The 24,154-nt window shown below is 37.1% G+C and overlaps 1 protein-coding gene across 1 annotated transcript; it reads left to right on the top strand.

The window, feature by feature from the left end:
* Positions 1–424: 424 nt before the first annotated feature.
* Positions 425–23,881, top strand: LOC129685922 (vomeronasal type-2 receptor 116-like). Its single transcript, XM_055619453.1, has 6 exons — positions 425–591; positions 2,600–2,891; positions 3,712–4,524; positions 12,341–12,568; positions 15,163–15,286; positions 22,974–23,881. The coding sequence occupies exons 1-6, from the start codon at positions 425–427 to the stop codon at positions 23,879–23,881; spliced, it is 2,532 nt and encodes an 843-aa protein (XP_055475428.1).
* The last annotated feature ends 273 nt before the right edge of the window (positions 23,882–24,154 follow it).

Here is a 24,154-nt window from a genome sequence, read left to right as displayed (position 1 = left end):
ATGTTTTTCACCCACATAGAAGAACCAGGTGCAGAGCCCCAGGGCTATGGGATTCCAAGAGTACATGGATGAGAGGGAAATAGAACAATAAAAAGACAGCAAATTCAGAGCAAGTCTGGCTACAGTGACAGGAATGTCTCTGTACTGTGACCCTCAGATGTCTGGACTTTGCTGCAGTGTGTGTGCCGGCCTGTCATGAGAACCACTGGGTATGCACAGACTGAGAGCCTGAAGCAACAGTAGGAATCAGCTGTAGCATACAAAGTCTTCTCTGACGTTGAAGACTGAACCTGTTCCAAGACCTAAGCCAATAATCTCCTTGGATCCACCTTGATGCAGGGGTCTGTCTCTGTGTAGTGAAGAGCCTGACATGTCCCTTCCTTTGCTTTGCCTCAGCCTCCTCCTGCAACCTGTGTATACATCAATGGAGTTGCCTCTGTTCACTTGTGGTTATAAAGGAGAAACCAACACCTACATGGAGGCAGATGTTAACCTCGCTACATTTATCCCCATTTCCATCCCACTTGATCTATCCCAATACCTCCAGATCCTTTTTGACAGAAAACCAACTCTACTATGGAAGTTTGACCTGTGAGTACTTGGTCGTTCTGGTTAAAAGATAGTACATGACCTGCTTAACACATGTAATTCCATTGAGAATAATGAACTAGATACAGAACAATGTGAAAAACAGTTTCACATTTTTTCTCCTTCATTGTGCCTCTGCATACATTTCCACTTCTCTTTGTTGTGTTTCAGGTCACAAAGACATCAGGGATAGAAAAAAGAACAACTTTTGTGTCTGCTCCATGGTGTGATTCCATGGTGAGACTTACATTTTTTAACACACTGGCTGCAATATGTCAAGTTAAGTTTCCATTCTTCTCAGGTCCATTTGGACATCTAAATGTCTTATGTTTGAGTATCTGTTTCTTTCCAGAGACTTGGAGAGTTTCTGTTAAAGTGAACTTGAATATGCCTATGTCCTCAGTACAAATGTTAGCATCTCTGGTTTCACAGTTCTGGCTTTAGTATCTTTAAAATATCTCAGACTTTAGACACTGTGGTTATACTTATAACTTTTTATTTATCACTGATATTGTAATGGAGTGTTCTGAAATTCAACTCATTCATGCCCATATTCTGTCCTCTACTTAGTTAGCTCTGCTGAAAACCCAGTGTTCTTTGATTTGATTGGAGGTTTTATGATTTTAATTAGCAACCTTTCTATCTGTCTTTCTCAATTTTGTCTTATGATTTGTCTTTTATGGCACTCAGTCTTTTATGTGTACATCTGTTTATTTTATTCTATCCCTCCTCCAAGTTCTGGTGGAGACTGCTGAAACTTGTCTTAATGACCAGTTGAAGTCAATGCTCTGTCTTCTTTTCTGTTGTTTGTCTCTTTATTTTCTGAAATATTCATCTGCCACTTGATCTCTCTGAGAAACTCTGAGTTAGGTTGTTGGTTATTTATGATACTGTGCAAGATTCATTAGGCTTTTTCATATTCCTGTTTTCACTTTATGCTATAATTGGTACATATGTTCATTTGAACATCAATTTTGGGAATAGGATGGTCCTTTGCTGAAAAGTACCTTCTTCAAACTTCAATACATATTTTCTCTCTGAATAGGAATCTCTACTAATTCATTTAAACTGCAAGCCTCGAGAAACACATTTCCTTTACTACTTTTATACTACTTTTTGAATTTTTGTAAAGATTTATTAATATTTACATTATGTTTATGAGTGTTTTGCCTACATGTTTGTGTGTGTACCACTTGTGTGCATTGTCCCTTCAGAGGCCAGTGGAGGACATGGATCCCCTAGAACTGGTGTTACACACTATTGGAACCTAAAGCTGGCTACTCTGACTTGAACCAGGGTCCTCCACAAGAGCAACAACTAGTCATAATATATCAATCATTTTTCAAACCCAAGAACACTATTTTGCACATGCTTATTTATTCTTATTTCATGTACTCGAGAGCTCACCTTCTTATATATGTGTGAATACCACAGGTATTCCTGGTGCCCAAAGATGCCAGAAGGGATCTTATGAATTGGAGCTAAATATGTTTCTAAGGCCATCCTGTGGGCACTGAGAACTGATGCTAACTTTTATTGAAAGTGGTCTTTCTATAGATAGATGACCGGGCATCTGTCTATACCACACAGAGACACTTTAACACTAGGAATGCATATAAACTTGTTATAATTTTCATAAGTGAGTATGAAATTGAATCATTACAAAAGAAAAGGATATGAAGCTCTTACTAATATTCCTTTAGTGACTCTTCCTTAACCCAGTGCTTCCATGAGCTGAAACATCATAAGCACCTATGTATAGAGTACTCATAGGATACAAACAAGTAATATTTTATGTACACAATGTACACCAAAAAATATTAGAAACAGTTAAACTTCTGAGAGTTTAGGAGCCATTCGATGATGTTTCTGGATTGTCATGAGCTTATGCACACAAGATTTACATGTCACAAGAAAAGTCCAAGGCTATGGCCTCTAGGTTCCTGTATTTTATAGACTTTTTTGAGAAAAATGTACTGACAATACCCATCATTCTGTTCTTCTGGTTTAGACTGAAATGGAGAAACTATCAATATTTGCTAACCTTATACTTTGCCATTGAAGAGATCAATAAGGACTCAAACCTGCTTCCAAATATAACCTTGGGTTTCCACATCTATAATGCTTTTAATTCTAACAAAATAACCTTGGAGGGCCTTCTGATGTGGCTGTCTGGAAGGAGTGATTATATCCCTAACTACAAGTGCAACACTCAACACAAAGCTCTAGGAATCATTTCAGGAAACAAGCCAGAATTTTCTGCTTCAATTGCAACACTTTCAGAGCTCTACAATGTCCCACAAGTAAGTTAGAAACATATTTTTAAGCACAATCACATCTTAGATCTGACTGAAACAAACAAACCAACAAAAGAAAAATAACAGAACAAACTAAAGAAAACAGAGAAGTGGATTATGTTTAGTGTAGGCAGATTTCTAAGAGCAGTGGATGAATTACTTTGATATGTTAAGAGTTAACAGATGTCAGAGTGTGGTAAAAAGCATGAACAGTAAATTCTGGGAGTTTCTGAGCAGATCACTTAGTAGTATCCATGATTCTATCTCCAAACAATGGATGATGTACTGTGGATACTCAGTCTGCATTTGATCATAAGTCAAATTCTCCAGCAAATGTACCTAACTACCCAATCTAGCATATAAACATCTCAAAATCCCTATGGTTGTCAATACCTGACATATGGAAAAAGAAAGTCCAGGACATGTAACTGAGTTTGGAACAATGTTTAATGCCATCACCGATAAAAATCTTTCAAGGAATTAATGATCTCATTCAGGAAAGTAGATCTCAGAATAGCACCCACAGATACCAACCACTTAGCTATATCATCACAATTGACTATTGCCAGGCTACACTGAAGAAATGCATCTATCAGCAGGTATTACTACAAACAGAAAATACTTGGTGAGCACAAGAGTCAGCAATAATCAGGATTAAAAAACCCACATGGTAATGTTCATTGTTATCACTCAGTTAAACAATTCAACCTCCTTAAAAATATTCAGTCCTTTAACCCTCATATTTGAATTATGAAGTCACTTCCTCCTAAGGATGATGATTCCAAATACCTGAAACTCAGAATCACTTTTTTTTTTGCTTCTTCAGGTCACATATGGACCATTTGATTCCATGCTTAGTGACAAAGATACATTCCCATCCCTTTATCAGATGTCTACTGAAGACAGAGGTCTAGCCCAAGGGCTGATCTCTTTATTGCTCCACTTTGGCTGGAGGTGGGTGGGGATCATTGTTTCTGATGATCAGAGAGGAAGGGAGTTTCTCTCTGATCTGAAAGTAAAGATGGTTAAAGAAGATATCTGTGTGGCTTTTACAGTAAAACTCCCAGATAATTTGAATGAAAATGTAAATTATGATTATGGCTTGCAAAATTTGAAACAACATGCTAGAGTAAATGTGAATGTATTCTATGGTGATATAGATGACTTGCTGTTCTTCTGTGTAGACATTCGTATTTTTGTAACCAGAAAGAAGGTGTGGATCTTGGCAAAGCCACACTCGACATACTTAGAGTCTATAATAAATGGAAAGCATATTATGATAAACTTATTCAGTGGAAGCTTCTCATTTTTAAAGAAGAGAACTATCCCCGGCTTCGAGCACTTTCTTGAGGTCCTTACACCCTCCCATTTCCCAGGAGATGTTTACTTCTCTAAATTCTGGATTGACAGTTTTAATTGTTCACCTAATTCACGATGTGGAAATTATAAACCCTGTCCAGTGAATATTTCCCTAAAGACTAAGGATAAAATAAATGAAGTAATGACTATTTCTGAGCCAAGCTATTCCATATGGAGTGCAGTGTATGCAGTGGCCCATGCCCTCCATAAAATGCTATTGAGCAAAACCGAAACAGGATCTAAAGAAGACAGAAACACAGACTGGCTTCTATCATGGCAGGTAAGCCTCACTCATAAGCAGGGGAAGCTTAGGATCTTACATTATTAGTAAGTAATTTGCTGTGGTCAAGTCAATAAAACATTTTCATCTTATAATTAAAAGTATAAGTTAAAAATAGAAAAGGGTTTAAGTTTCTCTACATTTAGTTTGATATTGGCTATAGGCATGCTGTATTTTGTCTTTACTATGTTTAGGGATGGGCCTTGTATCCCTGATTTCTCCAAGACTTAGTTAAACATGAATGAGTACTGGATTTTGTCAAATGCTTTTTTGGCATCTAAGAAGATGATCATGTGGTTTTTATCCTTCAGTTTGTTTATATGATTGCTTACAATCACGTATTTCTGTCTATTGAACCTGTATGCCTGGGATGGAGCCTACGTGGTCTTGGTGGATGATATCTTTCATGTGTTCTAGGTTTCAGTTTGCAAGTATTTTATTGAGTATTTTTGCATCAATGTTCATAAGAGAGATAGGTCTGAACTCTTTTTTGTTGGGTCTTTGTGAGGTTTAGGTGTAAAGGTGTCTGTGGCTTCATAGAATGAGTTTGGTAATGTTCATTCTGCTTCTATTTTGTGGAATACTTTGAAGAGAATCGGAGTTAGCTCTTTTTTTTACTAATTTTTTATTTTTTATTAATTACACTTTATTTACTTTGTATCCCCCCTGTAATTCCCACCCTCTTCTCCTCCCAATCTTTCCCTTCCTCATCCTTTTCCATGCATGCCCCTCACCAAGTCCACTGATAGTGGAGGACTTCTTTTCCTTTCCTTCTGATCCTAGTCTGTTAGGTCTCATCAGGAGTGGCTGCATTGTCTTCTTCTGTGGCCTGGTAAAGCTGCCCCCCATCAGGGGGAGGTGATCAAAGAGCAGGCCAATCAATTCAAGTCAGGGACAGTCCCTATTCCCAATACTATGGAACCCACAAGGAGTCGTGGGCTACATCTGTGCAGGGGTTCTGGGTTATCTCCCTGCATGCTACTTGGTTTGACCATCAGTCTCAGGGAAGACCGATTTGCCCAGATTTTTGGATCTGTTGCTCTCCATGTGGAGCTCCTGTCCCTTCCAGGTTTTACTAATTCCCACTTCTTTCATAAGATTCCCTGCAATCTCACAAAGGCTGGCCATAAGTCTTAGCATCTGCTTTGATAGTATGCAGGGCAGAGCCTTTCAGAGGTCCTCTGTGGCAGGCTCCTAACTTAGTTCCTGTTTTTCTCTTCTTCTGATGTCGATCCTCTTTGACTTTCTGGATGGGAACTGAGCATTTTAGCCAGAGTTCTCCCTCTTGATTAGTCTCTTTAGGTGTACAGATTTTAGTAGGTTTATCCTATATTAGATGTCTATATGAGTGAATAAATACCATGTGTGTGTTTGTGCTTCTGGGATAGCCCACTCAGGATGATCTTTTCCAGTTCCCACCATTTACCTGCAAATTTCATGATTTCCTTGTTTGTTTGTTTTTTTATTGCCAAGTAGTATTTCATTACGTAGATGTATCACAATTTCTGTATCCGTTCTTCAGTTGAGGGGCATCTGGGTTGTTTCCATCTTCTGGCTATTACAAAAAAAGCTGCTACAAACATAGTTGAGCAAATATCCTTATTGTGTACTTGAGCCTCTTCTTTGCCCAGAAGTGGTATAGCTGGGTCTTGAGGAAGCACTATTCCTAATTGTCTGAGAAAATGCCTGATTGCTTACCAGAGTGGTTATACAAGTTTGCATTCCCACCAGCAGTGGAGGAGGGTTCCCCTTTCTCCACAGCCTCTCCAGCATGTGCTGTCACTTGAGTTTTTGATCTTAGCCATTCTGATGGGTGTGAGGTGAAATCTCAGGGTCGTTTTGATTTGCATTTCCCTGATGGCTAATGACATTGAGCATTTCTTTTTTTAATGCTTTATTAATTACACTTTATTTACTTTGTATTCCCCCTGTAGTTCCCACCCTCTTCCCCTCCCAATCTTTCCCTTCCTTGTCCTTTTCCATGCATGCCCCTTCTGAAGTCCACTGATAGGGGAGGTCTTCTTTTCTTTCCTTCTGATCCTAATCAATTAGGTCTCATCAGGAGTGGCTGCATTATCTTCTTCTGTGGCCTGGTAATGCTGCTTCTCCCTCAAGGAGAGGTAATTAAAGAGCAGGCCAATCAGTTCATGTCAGAGACAGTCCCTGTTCCTATTACAATGGAACACACTTGGATATTGAACTGTCATGGGCTTCATCTGTGCAGGGTTCTTAGGTTATCTCCATGAATAGTCCTTGTTTTGAGTATCAGTCTCAGGAAAGACCCCTGAGCTGAGAATTTTTGGTTCTGTTGCTCTCTTTGTGGAGTTCCTGTCCTCTCCAGATCTTACTGTTTTCCACTTCTTTCATAAGATTCCCTGCACTCTGCCCAAAGGTTGCCTATAAGTCTCAGCATCTGCTGATAGTTTGCAGGGCACAGCCTTTCAGAGGTCCTCTGTGTCAGGCTCCTGACTTGTTCCCTCTTTTCTCCTTCTTCTGATGTCCATCCTCTTTGCTTTTCTGGATAGGGATTGAGCTTTTTAGCAAGCTTCCTGCCTCTTGATTAGTTTCTATAGGTGTACAGATTTTAGTAGGTTTATCCTATATTATATGTCTATATGAATGAGTATATACCGTGTGCACTTTCTGCTTCTGGGATAGCTCACTCAGGATGATCTTTTCCATATCTCTCCATTTACCTGCAAATTTCATGATTTCCTTGGTTTTTATTTTATTGCTGATTAATATTCCATTGTGTAGATATACCACAATTTGTGCATCCATTCCTCCACTGAGGGGCAATTGGGCTGTTTCCAGATTCTGGCTGTTACAAATAAGGCTGCTACAAACATGGTTGAGCAGATGTCCTTAATGTGTACTTTAGACACTTTTGGGTATATGCCTAGGAGTAGTATAAATGGATCTTGAGGAAGCACTATTCCTAGTTGTCTGAGAAAGCGCCAGATTGCTTTCCAGAGTGGTTGTACAAGTTTACATTCCCACCAGCAGTGGAGGAGGGTTCCCCTTTCTCCACAACCTCTCCAGCATGTGCTGTCTCTTGAGTTTTTGATCTTAGCCATTCTGCTGCTTGTAAGGTGAAATCTTTTTTTAAATTTATTAATTACACTTTATTCATTTTGTATCCCCCCCATAAGCCCCTCCCTCCTCCCCTGCCGATCCCACCCTCCCTCCCCTTTCTGCATGCATGCCACTCCCCAAGTCCACTGATAGGGGAGGTTCTCCTCTTCTTTCTGATCTTAGTCTATCAGTTCTCATCAAAAGTGGCTGCATTGTCCTCTACTGTGGCCTGGCAAGGCCGCTCCCCCCTCAGGGGGAAGCGATCAACGAGCAGGCCAATCAGACCATGTCAGAGGCAGTCCCTCCTCCCACTACCATGCAACCCACCTGGACACCGAACTGACATGGGCTACACCTGTGCAGGGGTTCCAGGTCATCTCCACGAACAGTCCCTGGTTGGAGCATGATTCTCTGGGAAGTTCCCTGTGTTCAAATCATCCTGCTCTGTTGCTCTCAACGTGGAGAGAACGGGAGCTCCACGGTAAGGTGAAATCTTAGTGTCGTTTTGATTTGTATTTTCCTGATGGCTAATGAGGTTGAGCATTTCTTCAAGTGTTTCTCTGCCATTCGATATTCCTCTATCGAGAAACCCAGAATTGCTAAAACAATCCTCTACAATAAAAGATCTTCTGGAGATATCTCCATCTCTGATCTCAAGCTGTACTATAGAGCAACAGTAATAAAAACTGCATGGTACTGGCATAGAAACAGAATGGTGGATCAATGGAACCAAATAGAAGACCCAGAAATAAAACCACACACTTATGGCCACCTGATCTTTGACAAAGATGCCAAAACCATAGAATGGGAAAAATATAGCATCTTCAACAAATGGTGCTGGTCTAACTGGATGTCTACATGTAGAAAAATGAAAATAGATCCATACTTATCACACTGCACAAACTAGAGTTAGCTCTTTTTAAGGTATGTAAAATTCTGCACTGAAACCCTCTGGCCCTGGGCTTTTTTCTAAGGGATACTTTTGACACTGCTTCTATTTCCTTGGGGCATATAGGACTATTTAATCTATTCACCCAATCTTGATTTAATTTTGGTAAATGGAATTTATCAAGAAAATTGTCCATTTCATTTAGATTTTCAAATAATATGGCATAATAGGCTTTTGGAGTAGACATAATGATTGTTTGGATTTCCTCAGTACCTGTCATTATGTCCCTTTTCTGATTTTGCTAATTTGGATAGTTTCTCTTTGCCTTTTAGTTAGTTTGCCTACCGGTTTGTCTATCTTGTTGATTTTCTCAAAGAACCAGCTCTGGGTCTCATTGATTCTTTGAATTGTTTTCTTTGTTTCTAATTTATTAATTACAGCTCTGAGTTTGATTATTTCTAATCATCTATTCCTTTTGGGTGTGTCTGCTTGTTTTTTTTTTGTTTTTTGTTTTTGTTTGTTTGTTTTTCCCTAGGGATTTTATATGTGTCATTAAGTTGTTTGTATGAGATGTCTCAAACTTCTTTCTGGCAGCACTTTGTTCTATGAACTGCCTCTTAGCACTGCTTTCATTTTGTCCCATAAGATTTTTTTTTTTTTACTATTGCTCTGTACTACAACTTGAATTCAGGATAGAGATACCTCCAGAAGTTCTTTTATTATACAAAAAAGTTTTAGCAATTCTGTTTTTGTTGTTGTTGTTTCTTTGTTTTTGTTTTGTAATTCAATATGAAATTGAGAATTGTTCTTTCAAGGTCTGTGAATATTTGGGTTGGTATTTTGGTAGTAATTGCATTGAATCTGTAGATTGCTTGTAATAGGATGGCCATTTTTACTATGTTAATTCTACCGGACCATGAGTATGGGCAATCTTTCCATATTCTGATATCTTTTTCAGTTTCTTTTTTCAAAGATGTGAACTTCTTGTCATAGAGGTCTTTCTGTTGCTTGGGCAGTTATACAAAGATATATTATATTATTTCTGGCTTTTGTGAAAGATGCTGTTTCCCTAATTTTGTTATCAGCCAATTTATCATTTATAGTCAAGCAGAATACTGATTTTATGAGTTAATTTTATAGCATCCAGTTTACTGAAGGGGTTTATCAACTTTAGAAGATCTCTGGTAAAATTTTGTGGGTCACTTATATATACTAGTATATCTTCTGTGAATAGGGATATTTTGACTTCTTCCTTTCAAATTTGGGCCCCTTGATCTTTTTTAGTTGTCTTATTGCTCTAGCTACAACTTAAAGTACTACACTGAAAAGATTTGAAGAGAGTGGACAGCCTTGTATTGTCCCTGACTTTAGTGTAATTGCTTTGAGTTTCTCCCCATTTAATTTGATTTTAGCTATCAGCTTGTTGTATATTACCTTTATTATGTTTATGTATGGGCCTTGTATCCCTGATCTTTACAGGGCTTTTATCATGAAGTGGTGCATTATTTTATGAAAGGCATTTTTGCATCTAATGAGATGAACATGTTTATTTAATTTTTTTCTTTCAGTGAATTACAGTGATGGATTTAAATATGTTGAACCATCCCTGCATCCCTGGGATGATACCTACTTGATCATAGTGGGTGATGTACTAGATGTGGTCTTGGACTGGTTTAACCAGTATCTTACTGAGTATTTTTGCATCAAAGTCCATAAGCGAAATGGGTTTTAACTTTTCTTTCTGAATTGGATTCTTCTGTGGTTTAGGTACCAGTGTGACTGGATTCATAGGATTGAGTTTGGCAATGTTCCTTCTGTTTGATTTTTTTCAATAGTTTCTGAAGTATTGGTATGAGCTCCTCTTTGAAAGTCTGGTAGGATTCCATGCTAAAGCCATCTGGCTCTGGGAATTTTTGTTTGTTTATTTGGAAGACTTCTGAGGACTGCTTCTATTTTCTTAGGGGTTATAGGACTCTTCAACCTGCTTACCTGATCTTGATTTAACTTTGGTAAGTTAAATCTATCAGGAAAATCTTCCATTTCCTTTAGATTTTTGAAACTTGTGGAATACATTCTTTTGAAATAATATCTAATATTTCTTTGCAGTTATTCCCCCTTTTCATTTCTGATTTTGTTTATTTGAATACAGTCTCTCTGACTTTTTGTTAGGTTGCCTAGAGGTATGTCTATCTTGTTAATGTTCTAAAAAAAAAACAGCTCTTGGTTTCACTGATTCTTTGTATTGTTTCCATTTTTTCTGTGATACTGATTTCATTTATAAGTTTGATTATTTCCTGCTGTTAACTCTTGAGTGTGTTTACTTCTGTCTGTTCTAGAGCTTTTACATGTGTTTTTAAATTGCTACTATGATGATTTGTTAATTCTTTTTAGGAAGGTACTTAATGTATCGAAACTTCTCCTTAGCACTGCTTTAATTGTGTCCCAGGAGTTTAGGCATGTTTTCCCTTCATTTTCATTGAATTCTAGAAAATCTTTAATTTATTTCTTCCCTGACCAATTTATTTATTGGTCACTGAGTTGTTCAGTTTGTTTTTTAGGTTTTCTCTTGTTTCCATTGTTACTGAAATTTAGCTTTAATCCATGGTGCTCTGATAAGATAAAAGGGTTATTTTAACTTTCTTGTACTTGTTGAGGCTTGTTTTCTGACCAAGTCAGCGGGCAATTTTGGAGAGCTTCTGTGAGGTGCTGAAAAGAAGGTATATTCTTTTTGTCTGGGTGAAAGTTCTCTAGATGTCCATTAAATCCATTTGATCTGTGCTTCTGTTTGTTTAATTGTTTCTCTATTTTCTGTCTTTGTAACCTGTCCATTGGTGAGTGTGAGGTTTTGAAGTCTCCCTCTATTACTGTGGCAGTATTAGTGTATAATTTAAGCTTTAGTAATGCTACTTTTACAAATGTAGCTGCCCTTGTATTTGGAGCAAAATATTAAAAATTGAGACATCATCTATGCATTCTTTTGCTATGATATGTGTCCTTTCTCATCTCTTTTGAATAAATTCAGTTAAAAGATTATTTTATTAGTTATTAGGATGGTTTCTTTCAATTTGTTTTTTGGGTAAGTTTCCTTAAAAAAACCTATTTCCAGCCCTTCACTCTGAGGTAATGTCCTCCTTTGTTTCTAAATGTGTTTTTTGTATGCATCAGATTGATGAGTTCTGTTTAAACATCTATTCTATAGTCTGTGTCTTTTTATTGAGGAATTGAGTCCATTGATATTGAGTGATATTAATGATTAATGATTGCTAGTGCCTGTTATTTTGATTTTTAAGATTACAATGAGTTTGTGTGTTTGTCTGCTTTTGTTTTTACAACAGTGGTGTTATTTATTTTCTGTGTTTCTGTGGGTGTTGTTTACTTCCTTTGGTTGGGGTTTTCCTTCTAGTAAATTCTGTACAGTTGTGAAGCATAGACACTGGCATTTTCAAGTCCACAGCACGGCCTCTTACTTGCTGTGAAGTCACTACAGTCCAAGCCTTAGTAACCATGTGCACTGGGTGCCGCCATTTTGGATCCTCTTCAAATCTACTTCTTCTAAATAGAAATATTATTTTCTAGTGCTGGAGAAAGACACAGGACATTTTTCCAACTAAGGACATGCTACACACTATACTGTCTTCCATCTCATAGACAATATTTCTACTTGTGTTCAGTAGCTCTTGCATTATTTCTATGGGGAATAATTTTAATCTCACTAAACAACTGGGAAGACAAATAAACAAACTAAGCCCTTTCAAAAAGAAAGCCATGATAGAGATAGGGAAAATGAACTTCTCTTTAAAGTCAGCCAGTAATCTGTGTGGGCCACTCATATTATATAATGTATCTCTTCAGCTGCATCCATTTCTGAGGAATATTAAATTTATAAATACTGCCGAAGATGAAATAAGCTTTGGTGAGAATAAGAATATTATGGAAACGTATGATATACAAAACTTTATTACATATAGTTTTCGAAATGCATTACTACTTAAAGTGGGAGAGTTTGTCTTCAAGAGTGCACAAGATCAAGGCTTTTTCATCAATGAAGTTCTGATTCAATGGCCAAACAACTTCAAACAGGTATGGAATTTTTTCAGTATTTAATATGAAGGGAATTATTCTTAAAGAATTATAAAAATTGATTGTGTAATGATTCTTTGAACTTTTAAAATAATTGTGAGCTACCACGGGCCACATCTGAGCCGAAGTTCTAGGTTATATCCATAGATGGTCCTTGGTTGAGTGTCACTCTCAGAAAAGACCCTGTGCCCTGATATATTTGGTCCGTGTAGAGCTCCTATCCTTTCCATATCATACTAACTTCCCTTCTTTCATATGATTACCTGCACTCGGCCGAGGGTTTGGTTATGAGTCTTAGTGTCTGCTTTGAAACACTGCTAGGTAGAGTCTTTCAGATGCCTTTTGTGGGAGACTCCTGTCATATGTTCAATGCACATCCCATTTCCAAAGTAAGGGGAACACGGACTATTTTTAACAGGATCTCAAGGGCAGGCTGTTTGAACCCCCAGGGGAGGAGCAGTCTGTTAGGCCACAGAGGAGGACTTTGCAGCCAGCCCTGAAGGTACCTGATAAAACAGGGTCAAATGAAAGGGGAGGAGGTCCTCCCCTATCAGTAGACTTGGAAAAGGGCAGGGAGGAGACCAGGGAGGGAGTGCGGGGTTGGGGAGGGAATGAGGGAGCGGGATACAGCTGGGACACAGAGTTAAAAAATGTAACTAAAAAGAAAAATAAAATTAAAAAAAATGTTCCTTAAAATGTTTAAAAATAAAAAAATAAAATAAAATAATTGTGAAATTTTAATTTGTTAGCTCTATTGTGACTGTGAGCTTGTGTGAAGGTGCTCATGCACACGAGAACATGTGCTTCTTAAGTCCACAGTCAACTGTGGTTATCTTCTTTAGTTGCTGTCAACTTTGTTTTTATTTCTGTGAAACCCTTACTTTCTGATTTTGCTGAACTCAGTGGATAGCAATACCTAGGTTCTCTCTCTGTCTTCATGATCATAAAGTTTGGATTACAGTCCTATTTTCATGCACCCAACTTCTTCCATCCTTTTATCATGATCAAATTCATGTTTTCCTGCTTATGTGGCAAGCCCGTTAAATACTAAATCATCTCTATAGTTCTGTTTGATGACTTTAAATCAGATATGATTTAATATATATCAGAATTATATATATATATATCAGAATTACATTTATACATATATAAATATATAAATATATCAGAATTACATTCTGATACATTCTGATATATAATTACATTTTGATATATACATTCTGATATATAAACATTATAATTATATGATATATACATTCTGATATATAAATACATTCTGATATATACATTCTGATATGTACATTCTGATACACTCTGATATATAATTACATTCTGATATATAAATATATCAAAATTACATTTACACATATATACATACACATATAAATATACATACAAATGCACACATAATGTCCGCTAATTCCTTAGCTACAATTAGATGAATTGAATTTGAATATTTATTCATAATGAAGCGAATGAATAATTGAGAGCCCATGTATATATAGAGGCATGTATGAGTGTTTCTATATGTAAACACACACATGCACACAAACTTATGTAAATTTTCATATATGTTAATTATAAAAGCTAGCTGATGCTCAAGCATTCTTCGATTCACACAACTCACACTCAAGCATATCAATAATTTTACAAGGTTGTGAGCTAGCATAAATAATTAATAAATTATGGATTTGGACACAATACATTTCTATAAACAATGTATATGACCTGCTCAATATGTGTGTCAGGGACTGAACTCATATTTCAGTGCAAGAGCTGTATGTACTCTTAACAGCTGATCCAGCTAGCCAGAAACATATTCCTGTTAATATGTACATATTCATTAGACAGAAACTGAATCCAAACCAAGGCAGAAAAGAGGTCTAAGATAGAAATATTTCCGTTCCTACAAAATTTCATATAACAAACCAAATAATTTATAGTATAAATTATTTATACTAATAAATAATTTAACATATAACAAACTAAAATTGCATTAGAATTTTATTAGCTAGGTGATTAAGAGTGCAACTGGTAAAAGTCCCATTTGATGATGTCACTAAAATTTGAAAAGAAAGGCATAGAAAAATCCCTAGCATTGGGAGTCAAGGGTAAAAGTCACAGTAACAGATTATAATTCACCAATGTCAAAAACATTTTCATGAGAAAATTAAACTTCTTTTTGCAGCTGAATCAGAGTGCATGGGTGTTACTACAGGATTGTAAATATAAAGGTAGAAACAAGTGTGCCTGGAGGCAAGTATGATTAGATACTTGTTTTAAAATCCAACTGTTCCAAAATTCATACAATAAAATAAATTCTGGCTTTCTTCCTCACAGAAGAGGATCTCTTGATGTCCTACACATTTCACACATGATAGGCAGTAGTGAGTAGCAGTTTGGTCACCATAAAGGGATGTTGTACATTTAGTATTGGAAAGTGTGGTAAATTTAAATCTCCATTCTGCATTCCCAGATTAAAACCTCAGAGTTCCTCATAAACAAATACAATTTCCATAGATTATGTGTATTTAGTCTAAACTATTTTAAACTGATGTTCGTTACCATGACCAGTTTTTCTGTGTTGCCTTCAGACTCCACAATCTGTATGTACACAGAGCTGTGGTCCAGGATTCTGGAAAGTTCTACAAAAAGAAAGACCGGTCTGCTGTTTTTCTTGTGTATTTTGTCCAGAGCAGCACATTTCTAACCAGACAGGTAGAGAAATAATACTTTTACTCAAACTGCTTGGGAATGGAGATGGGGAAAGTCCAGAAGTGACCTTGGTGTCATAATGTAGTGCTGTTCCCTATGTCTCTAACACTCATTCCTGAATCCATTATTATTCATTGCTGAAGCCTCACAATGTGTGAAGTTTAAAGTGGCAATTCTCATGCTATTGTGTCATATGTACCCTACTTTTAAAAGCCTGCCTTTGGTGCATGGAATGGCACTCTTGCAGTGTTCTATGCTATGAGCTCCCCATTAAATGTGAGATCTCCAGTTGTCCAGGATCGCTTTGTATTTCTGTGATTAACAAACCTAATGATTCTTGCATAAAAGTAACTCCAGGAAAACTACATGTCTGATTGTTTCTGAATGCACAAGAAACTGAACTGCACTTACAACAGTTGTCATTTTCAGTATCAACAATAGAAAAAGCAAGTCTTGTAAATTAAAATATGGCTGCCTGTTTAGGGTTGTGGTCAACTGTGTAATAACATATATAAGTAACATCATATGGAATGAGCAGGTTGCATTTTTATATACAAACACAGACACAAAGACACAAACCCATTTAATGAGAAATGAGCCCATGTATTTGAGAGAGAATAAATATAAGGTTGGTTCAGGAGAAGTTTTAGAGTGATGAAATAGAAGAGGCATAGTGAAGTAATTATATTATTTTTAAAATGAAAAATTTTAAGAAAAAAAAAAAGGTCAGAAGGAAAATACATTAATATAATGATGAGAATCTACCATATATTATATTTTAAAAGGCCAATCCTTAGACAACCGTAATATAAACAGAAGTTTTTATGTATTATTGCAAATGATCAAATATTGAAAAATTAATTGAATATTCTTTATGTTCTGAGATCTAATGCTATCATAGGTCAAATTCCTTGCAGAGTGACACATGACTTCAATTCCTATGTTAAAAAGATAGAGAGAGAGCAGGCAGCCTTTTCTTGTCCCTGATTTCAGTGGGATCTCTCTGTTTAAGTTAATGTTGGCTATAGGGTTGCTGTATATTTACTTTACTGTGTTTAGGTATGTGCTTTGTGTACCTGATCTTTCCAAAATTTTATACATGAACAGGCGTTGGATTTTTGGCTTCTATGAAAATGATCATGTGATACTTTTTCCTTCTCTTTGTTGATGTGGTGGATTAAATTTATGGATTTCTATAGACCTAACAACTCCTGCGTGCTTGGGATAAAGCCTATGTGATAGTGGTGGATGATATATTTTATGTGTTCTTGTATTTGATTTGTGAGTATTTTACTGAGGATTTTTGTGTCAGTCTTCATGAGGAAAATTGGTCTGAAGTTCATGTCTTTCTTGGGTCTTGAGTGTGACATGACTGCGGCTTGATAGAATTAATTTGTTAATGTTCCTTCTGTTTCTTTTTTGTGAGATAGTTTGAAGAGTATTGGTATTTCCTCTTCTTTGAAGGTCTGGTTGAATTCTGAGCTGAAAACATCTGGCCCTGGGCTTTTTTGTATGGGGACTTTTGATGACTTACTCTATTTCTTTCGGGAAGACTGGACATTTTATTTACCTTATCTTGATTTAACTTTGGTAAGTGGAATCTATCAAAAAAATTGTCCATATAATTTTTTGTGATGTATACACTTTTGAAGTAAGACCTAATGATTCCTTTGATTTCCTCGGTTTCTGTCCTTACATCACCCTTTTTGTTTTTCATTTTGTTCATTCGGATAGTGTCTTTCTGCTTTTTAGTTACTTTGGCTAAGAGTTTGTCTCTCTGGATGATATTCTCAAAGAACCAGCCCTTGGTTTTTTGATTCTTTGAATCATTTCACTTCTAGTATGTTGATTTCAACACTGAATTTGATTATTTCCAGCCCTCTACTGCTTTTGGCCCTGTCTATATCTTATTGTTATTTTCAATGTCTTACAGTTGTGTCATTAGATTGCTTGTTTGAGACATCTAAAATTCCTATATGAAGGCACTTAGTGCTATGAATTTTCCTTTTAGTACTTCTTTCATTGTGTCCCATAAGTTTGGGCATGTTGTGCCTTAATTTTCATTGAATTCTAGGAAATTTTTAGTTACTTTCTTTATTTATTTCATGACACCTGAGTTGTTCAGGTTCCATGTGCATGTTTAAGCATTTTGCTCTTTCTGTCGTTGTTGAGGTCCAGATTTAGAACATAGTGGTGTAATTGGATCCAAGGGATTATTTCAGTCTTATTCTATCAGTTAAGTCTTGCTTTGTGCCTGAATATATGTTCAATTTTGGAGAAAGTTCCTTGATTTGCACAGAAGGCATATTTGTGTCTGGGTGAAAATTTCTGAGGACTTCTAAAAGGTATTTGGTTCATGACCTATGTAAGCTTTATTATTTCACTGTTTAGCTTCTGTGACAATGATCTGTCACTTGGTGAGAGTGAGGTGTTGAAGGTTACCATTATTACTGTGTTGGGACTGATGTGTGATTGAAGTTTTAATACCGTTTCTTTTACAAATGCAGGTGCTCTTCTATTTTAGGCATAGTTGTTCAAGATATTGTTGTCCCCGTGTATTTTTCTATAATGAGAACGAAGTATCCTTCACTTTTTTGATTAATTTTGGTTGGAAGACTATTTTATTAGATATTAAGGTGGCACTGCCACTTGCTCTTTGGGTCCATTTGATTGGAAAACCTTTTTCTAGCACTTTAGTCCGAGGTAGTGTCTATCTTTGGGGTTTTTATTGTATGCAGCAGAATGTTGGATCTTGTTTCCATAACTATTCTGTTAGCATGTGTCTTTTTATTGAATTGCTGATTCCATTGTTGTTGATAGATATTAGTCACCAATGAATTTCATTTCCTTTTATTGTGGTGTTATTGTGGATAGTGTGTTTGTGTGCTTGTTTTCTTTTGATTTTTGTTCTGATATTATCTATATCATGGGTGTAGTTGATCTCATCGGGTTGGAGTTTTCCTTCTAGTAGCTTCTCAAGGTCAGTGATAATGCATAGACATTGTTTTAATTTAGTTTTGTCATGGAATATCTTGTTTCCTCCATCTGTGTTGATTGTAAGTTTTGCTCAGTACAGTAGTCTGCTTTGGCATCTGTGGTCTCTTTGCATCTTCATGACATCCTCCCAGGCCCTTCTGGGTTTCATAGCCTCTGTTGGAAAGTCTGGTGTGATTCTGATAGGTCTGCCTTTCTATGTCACTTGATCTTTTTCCTTTGCTGCTTTTCATATTTTTTCTTCATTGTGTAGATTTATTGTTTTGATTATTTTATGGCAAGAGGATTTTCTTTTCTAGTCTAGTCTATTTGGGGTACTGTAAGCCTCTTGTATGTTTAAGGTTATCTCTTTCTTAAGGTTGGAGAAGTTTTCTTCTATGATTTTATTAAAAATATATTCTTCACCTTGGAGCCTGGAATCATCTATTTGGTCTATTCCTATTGTTCTTGGGTTTCATGGAGTCCTTGAACTTTTCTGATTTTATGTTTTCTTTGAGAGATAGATAATTTTCTTCAGTTGTATCTTCAAAGCCTGAGATTCTCTTTATTTCTTATATTTTGTGGGTGATGCTTATCTCTGTGGTACTTGATCTCTTCTCTATGTAGTCCATCTCCAGGGTTTTCTGTGTGTTTCCTTATTGATTGAAATTCCGTTTTCAAGAATTGAATAATTTTAATAATTTCTTTCACCTGTTTAATTGTGATTTCTTGTCTTTGATGGCCTCTTTGTTTGCCCTGTATTTCTTTGAGACATTTGGTTTTTACTCTTTATATGTATCTAATAACTGCATACACATAGATTTAAAGTCCTTTTTCTGTGTTTCAGCTGTATTAGAATATCGATTGCTCTCAGGGGTGGGTTCTGGTGGAGCCAGGATATCCCTGTTTTTGTTGACTGTGTTTTTATGCTGGCCTTTAGCCATCTGGTTGTCTGTAGCCTTACTTGTTTCTTCCTGGAAACTCTATCAAAGACTGGATCCTCCTGTATTTGGAGTTAGAGTAGTATTCAGAAAGATGTCAAATGTACCATGACTCAAGAATGGGTGCTGGAGCTTCAGATGCCAGCATCTTGAAAGGTAGGGTACAAGGCAGTATGGACACATAAACCTGTAGGGGTTGATGAACTGAAGGACAGGTGTGTGCATGCACTGGAACCATGAATGTTGGGGTGCAGTTACTGGTGGTCACCATTAGCAATGTGCAGGTACCTCAGGTGGCATCCCTGGGATTCCTCAGAATAAAGCTGAGCTGCTGCTTACAGGCCTGCCCCAAACTGTGCTCCCTGTACTCAGATTCCTCTGAGCTCTGTCTTCTTGGATCTGCAATCCCTGTAATTTTATTGTTCACCTGGTGTCCACAAGGTGACCAGTAGAATGGTAGCTTGGTGGCTTGGATGCTCTCCCAGTAATCCTGAAGCTGCCCTACAGGAAGCAGGAGGGATCTGAAGTCTGGCTGCTAGAGCAAACAGTCCCAGATATGGGGATCCAAACTCCCTGGAGTATGTGAAGCGGCAGGAGGCCCAAATTTTGCTACTCCTGATTACGTGAGATGGCCACAGAGAGCCTGAATCAGATCTAATACATTTCCTGGATGACCTGTCCAGAATAGGAAGCAACAAAGTTGATGCTCTGGATCTAACCACCTGTCCATACACTGGTCTCAGAGTCTCTGAATCTCTGCCCCTTAGATATGTGCATACTGGTCTCCACCATCTTGGAGTCTTTTTTTTTTAATCTTTCATCCTTCCTTTCTTTTGTGGGGGAGCCTTTTGTGACCTTTTGAATTTCCTCTTGGGTCTATTTAGGTCTATTTAGGTTGCTGAATTATTGTTGAATTCATCTTTTAATAATGGTTGCTTGGGCAAATCTAAAACTTATCCATCTCATGACCATTTTTAAGCTGACTAGAATATAGTATGTTTTAAACGTATTTCCTTAGAATATTCTGAATTTCGTTGAAATCTGTAGTAATGTTTTTCTGTAATTTCTGATTCTGTTAATTTGAGTAGTCTATTTTTTCCTTAATTTACTTGAGCTATAGGTCTGTCAATTTTCTTTATCTTCAGAAAGAGCCAGCTCTTCCTTTGGTTAATTCTATGTATTGTTTTCTTTGTTTCTGTTTCACTAATTTCTATTACAATGTTACTATTTCTTTTTATTATATTACTAATTAATTTGTGTACTCTCACAGCATTTGCTCACACCTCTCCTCTCAGACCCTCTTTCTCACCTTACCTCCCAACCCAATGTGCACCTCCTCCCTTTCTTTAAAAAAAAAGAAATCCCCATGGATATCAACCAGCTTTGGCATATAAAGCTGCAATAAGATTAAGCACAACTTATGTTATTGAGGCTACACAAGGCAGTCAAATTAGGAGACAAAGGAGTCAGAGACAGCTTTGGTCTTGCTGTTAGGTATCTCCATAATGACCAAGCTGCACAACTGTTATATATGTTCAGAGATCCCACATCTGTCCCATGCATGCTCTATTGTTGGGAATTCATTCTCTGTGAGCTTGTGGCAGAAGCCTTTCTTTGGGGCAATTCTAAGCATGGAAAGGAGAGGTCTTTGCCTATAGGGTGCTCCAGAGTGCAGATGAGGGGTCAGCGATGAGAGGGAGTTAGTAAGCTGAAGTGGTCAGAGGAATCTAGCAGCTGAATTCCAAAATTCAGACCTTTCTTTGGCTCTGACTTATTATTGACAAGGCTCTTCTTATTTATACAAGTTTCACAGTACAAACACAGATTTATGATTATACAAGTGGTACAGGGTGTTTGATTTTTTTTCATTATCCAGAGATAAAAGCTCAGTTGCAATTTATAAAGTACACACAGAACATATTTGGTTATTATTATTAGCCCTATAACTCTACTTTAAAGACTCTAAAGAATGTCTCCTTCAAAGAAAACACAATTAATACGTGAAAGCCTGTTTTTAGGCTGGCATTGTTTGCAGAGAAACAGAAAATACTTGAACTGGTCTTTTTATGAATAGCAAATACAAATAAATAGCTCCATTTACTATACGTATCATCATCTATGCTACAAACTAGAAAAGGTTTATTTAAGTCAGTCTGTCTTCTTTACTAAGTTTTATTCCATCAGGAGTGTACCCTCTGTGACCTTCTATCTTTAAACTACATTTTCAGGGAGCTCTAAGTATATAATAAAGGATCTTAAACCTATACATAAATATCCAGGCCTCTCAGGGTATTGCCTTTGTTTACCCTGCACCAATATACTGTTTAGGGGCACATACCCCAAGAAAACTCCCAAAATAATGGCCTCATCTCTCTCATCTGTTTAACTCTGCCTAATAATCTCCAGGACATAAAGAAGATTTGCAAACAGTGGACAGATAAAGTTAAGTTTAGTATTTTCATAAGGCTCAGGTCTCATCAGGGCTGGCTGCATTGTCTTCCTCTATGGCCTGGTAAGGCTGCACCCTGTTAAGGGGAGGTGATCAAAGAGACAGACACTGAGTTTATGTCAGAGGCAGTCCCTGTTCCCCTTACAAGACAGCCAGCTCTGATGAGATCTGATAGGCTAGGTTCAGAGGGAAGGGGAGGAGGATCTCCCTATGAACAGACTTTGAGAGGGGTATGGGAGGAGATGAGCATGGGAAGATTTGGAGAGAATGAGCAAGGGTGCTACAGCTAAGATACAAAGTGAATAAACTATAAATAATTAAAAATGCCTAATTAAAAAAGACTCAGACATAATTTTTCTTTAGAAAACAAAAACAGAAATTGAATCATAGTGCAGAAAGTCTCCAGTAATGCAACAAACAATTTAAAAAACCCAGAAGTTAGAGATAGAAGAACAATTGTAACAATCTGCTCAGCTTTCCTGGAATAGCACCAAGCAACTGTACTGGCTTCATGACATTCAACAATTTCAGTGACTATGGCTGTGTCATTTTCCCTTTTTGATTTAACATTTTTGTAGATTTGTGGTATTTATGACATGTAGGTCATTTTTTAGTCTTAAGAATATTATTGGAAGAACAAGAGTGAAAATTAGAACAATTGCCAGGATTATTCTGGAATTAATAATGAAAGAGAAAGAGTCCTGTCCTGAGTCAAAGGATGTCAAAGACTATAGAAATTTATTTGAAACTTCCACAGCTGAGATAGGAAATATTGGGCTGAGATTATAGCTGGCGATTGTTGATGCAAATGTTGTATATTTACCGCCAAATCAGAACTGTTCCATAGGCATGGAGATGGGATCTAACTTATTCCCATGTTACCTTAAAAAAATTATAGGAGTGGGATAACAAATATCCACTGAAACAGTGAGTAACAAGAAAACTAAGAAGAACCCATGATGATGAAAACAAAGAAGTGTATTTTTATACATTGATGTCATCAAAATATAATGTACACATACTTAGAAACTCAAAGTGTAAAGGAAAGCATTTGAAGGCATACTTGACAGTATTACTTTATCTGAATATGAGTAAAATAGATTTCACTGCCCTAGAGAAACAGTGATAAGCTGTTGAGAAGAAAGCTCATTTATTTAAACAAGATTAATGGTAGAAATGGGAATTATAAAGGATTCATGTACTTGGCTGTAACAGGAAGCATAATATACCAGGGTACACACATCATTGGAAAGCACTTTAATGAATTAAATGTGCAAAGAGCAGATACTTATATAAGGTGAAATGTTGACCCAATTTCTCCACACAGATCAGCAGGGGTGCATCCGTTGCCTAAGTCAAGAATACCCAAACCCTGAGAGAAACCAGTGCCTGCCCAAGGCAGTGACCTTCCTGTCTTTTGAGGATCCTCTAGGCATGGCTCTGGCATGCACAGCTGTGTGCTTCTCTGTCAGCACAACTGCAGTTTGGGGAATCTTTCTCAAACACCAAGAATCAGCCATTATTAAGGCCAATAACCGGACTCTCAGCTATATCCTGCTCATCTCCATCCTCCTCTGCTTCCTCTGCTCCTTTCTTTTCATTGGCCGCCCAAACACAACCTCCTGCATACTGCAACAAATAACATTTGCACTTGTGTTCACCTTGGCTATTTCCACTGTTTTGGCAAAAACTATAACTGTAATTCTGGCCTTTAGGGTCATGAAACCAGGAAGAACAATGAGAAGGTTGTTTGTCTCAGGCGTCTATAATGCTGTCATCCCCATCTGTGTGGTGATCCAACTTATTATCTCTGGAGTCTGGCTCGAAACCTCCCCTCCCTATATTGACACAGATGAATACTCTGAACATGCTCATATCATCATTTTATGCAACAAGGGCTCAATTATTGCTTTCTACTGTGTGCTGGCTTACTTAGGGACCCTAGCCTTAGGAAGTTTCACTGTGGCTTTCCTGGTGAGAAACTTGCCTGACACATTCAATGAGGCCAAGTTCCTGACATTCAGCATGCTGGTGTTCTGCAGTGTCTGGGTCACCTTCATCCCTGTCTACCAGAGCACCAAGGGCAAAGCCATGGTGGCTGTGGAGGTCTTCTCCATCTTGGCCTCTAGTGCAGGGCTGCTGGGGTGCATCTTTTTCCCAAAGTGCTACATTATTCTCTTAAGACCTGATAAAAACTCTTTGATATGTATTAAAAAAATTGCAAATAAAAAATGATCATTTTGGTGTTTTAGTCTTCTAATAAACCCATTAGTATACTAAAATTAAATTATTTACATACTTTTAAGAAACTTTTTCTGAAATGTATAAAGAATAAGAGCACCTCCCTTTGTCTCACAATCATAGACATTGTATTTCAGAATAGAAGCGGCTGCTGAAAACACATTTTAATAAGTCATGCATGTTACTTATTAATTTGTAGACAATATTCATATTAAAAATGTAATTATATGATTGTAATTGAGATAAATAGTATATGAACTGAATGCT

Source organism: Psammomys obesus, unplaced genomic scaffold (genome assembly GCF_907164565.1).
Source record: "Psammomys obesus unplaced genomic scaffold, mPsaObe1.curated_primary_1811, whole genome shotgun sequence".
NCBI lineage: Eukaryota > Metazoa > Chordata > Mammalia > Rodentia > Muridae > Psammomys > Psammomys obesus.
This window is presented reverse-complemented; position numbering and strand designations above follow the sequence as displayed.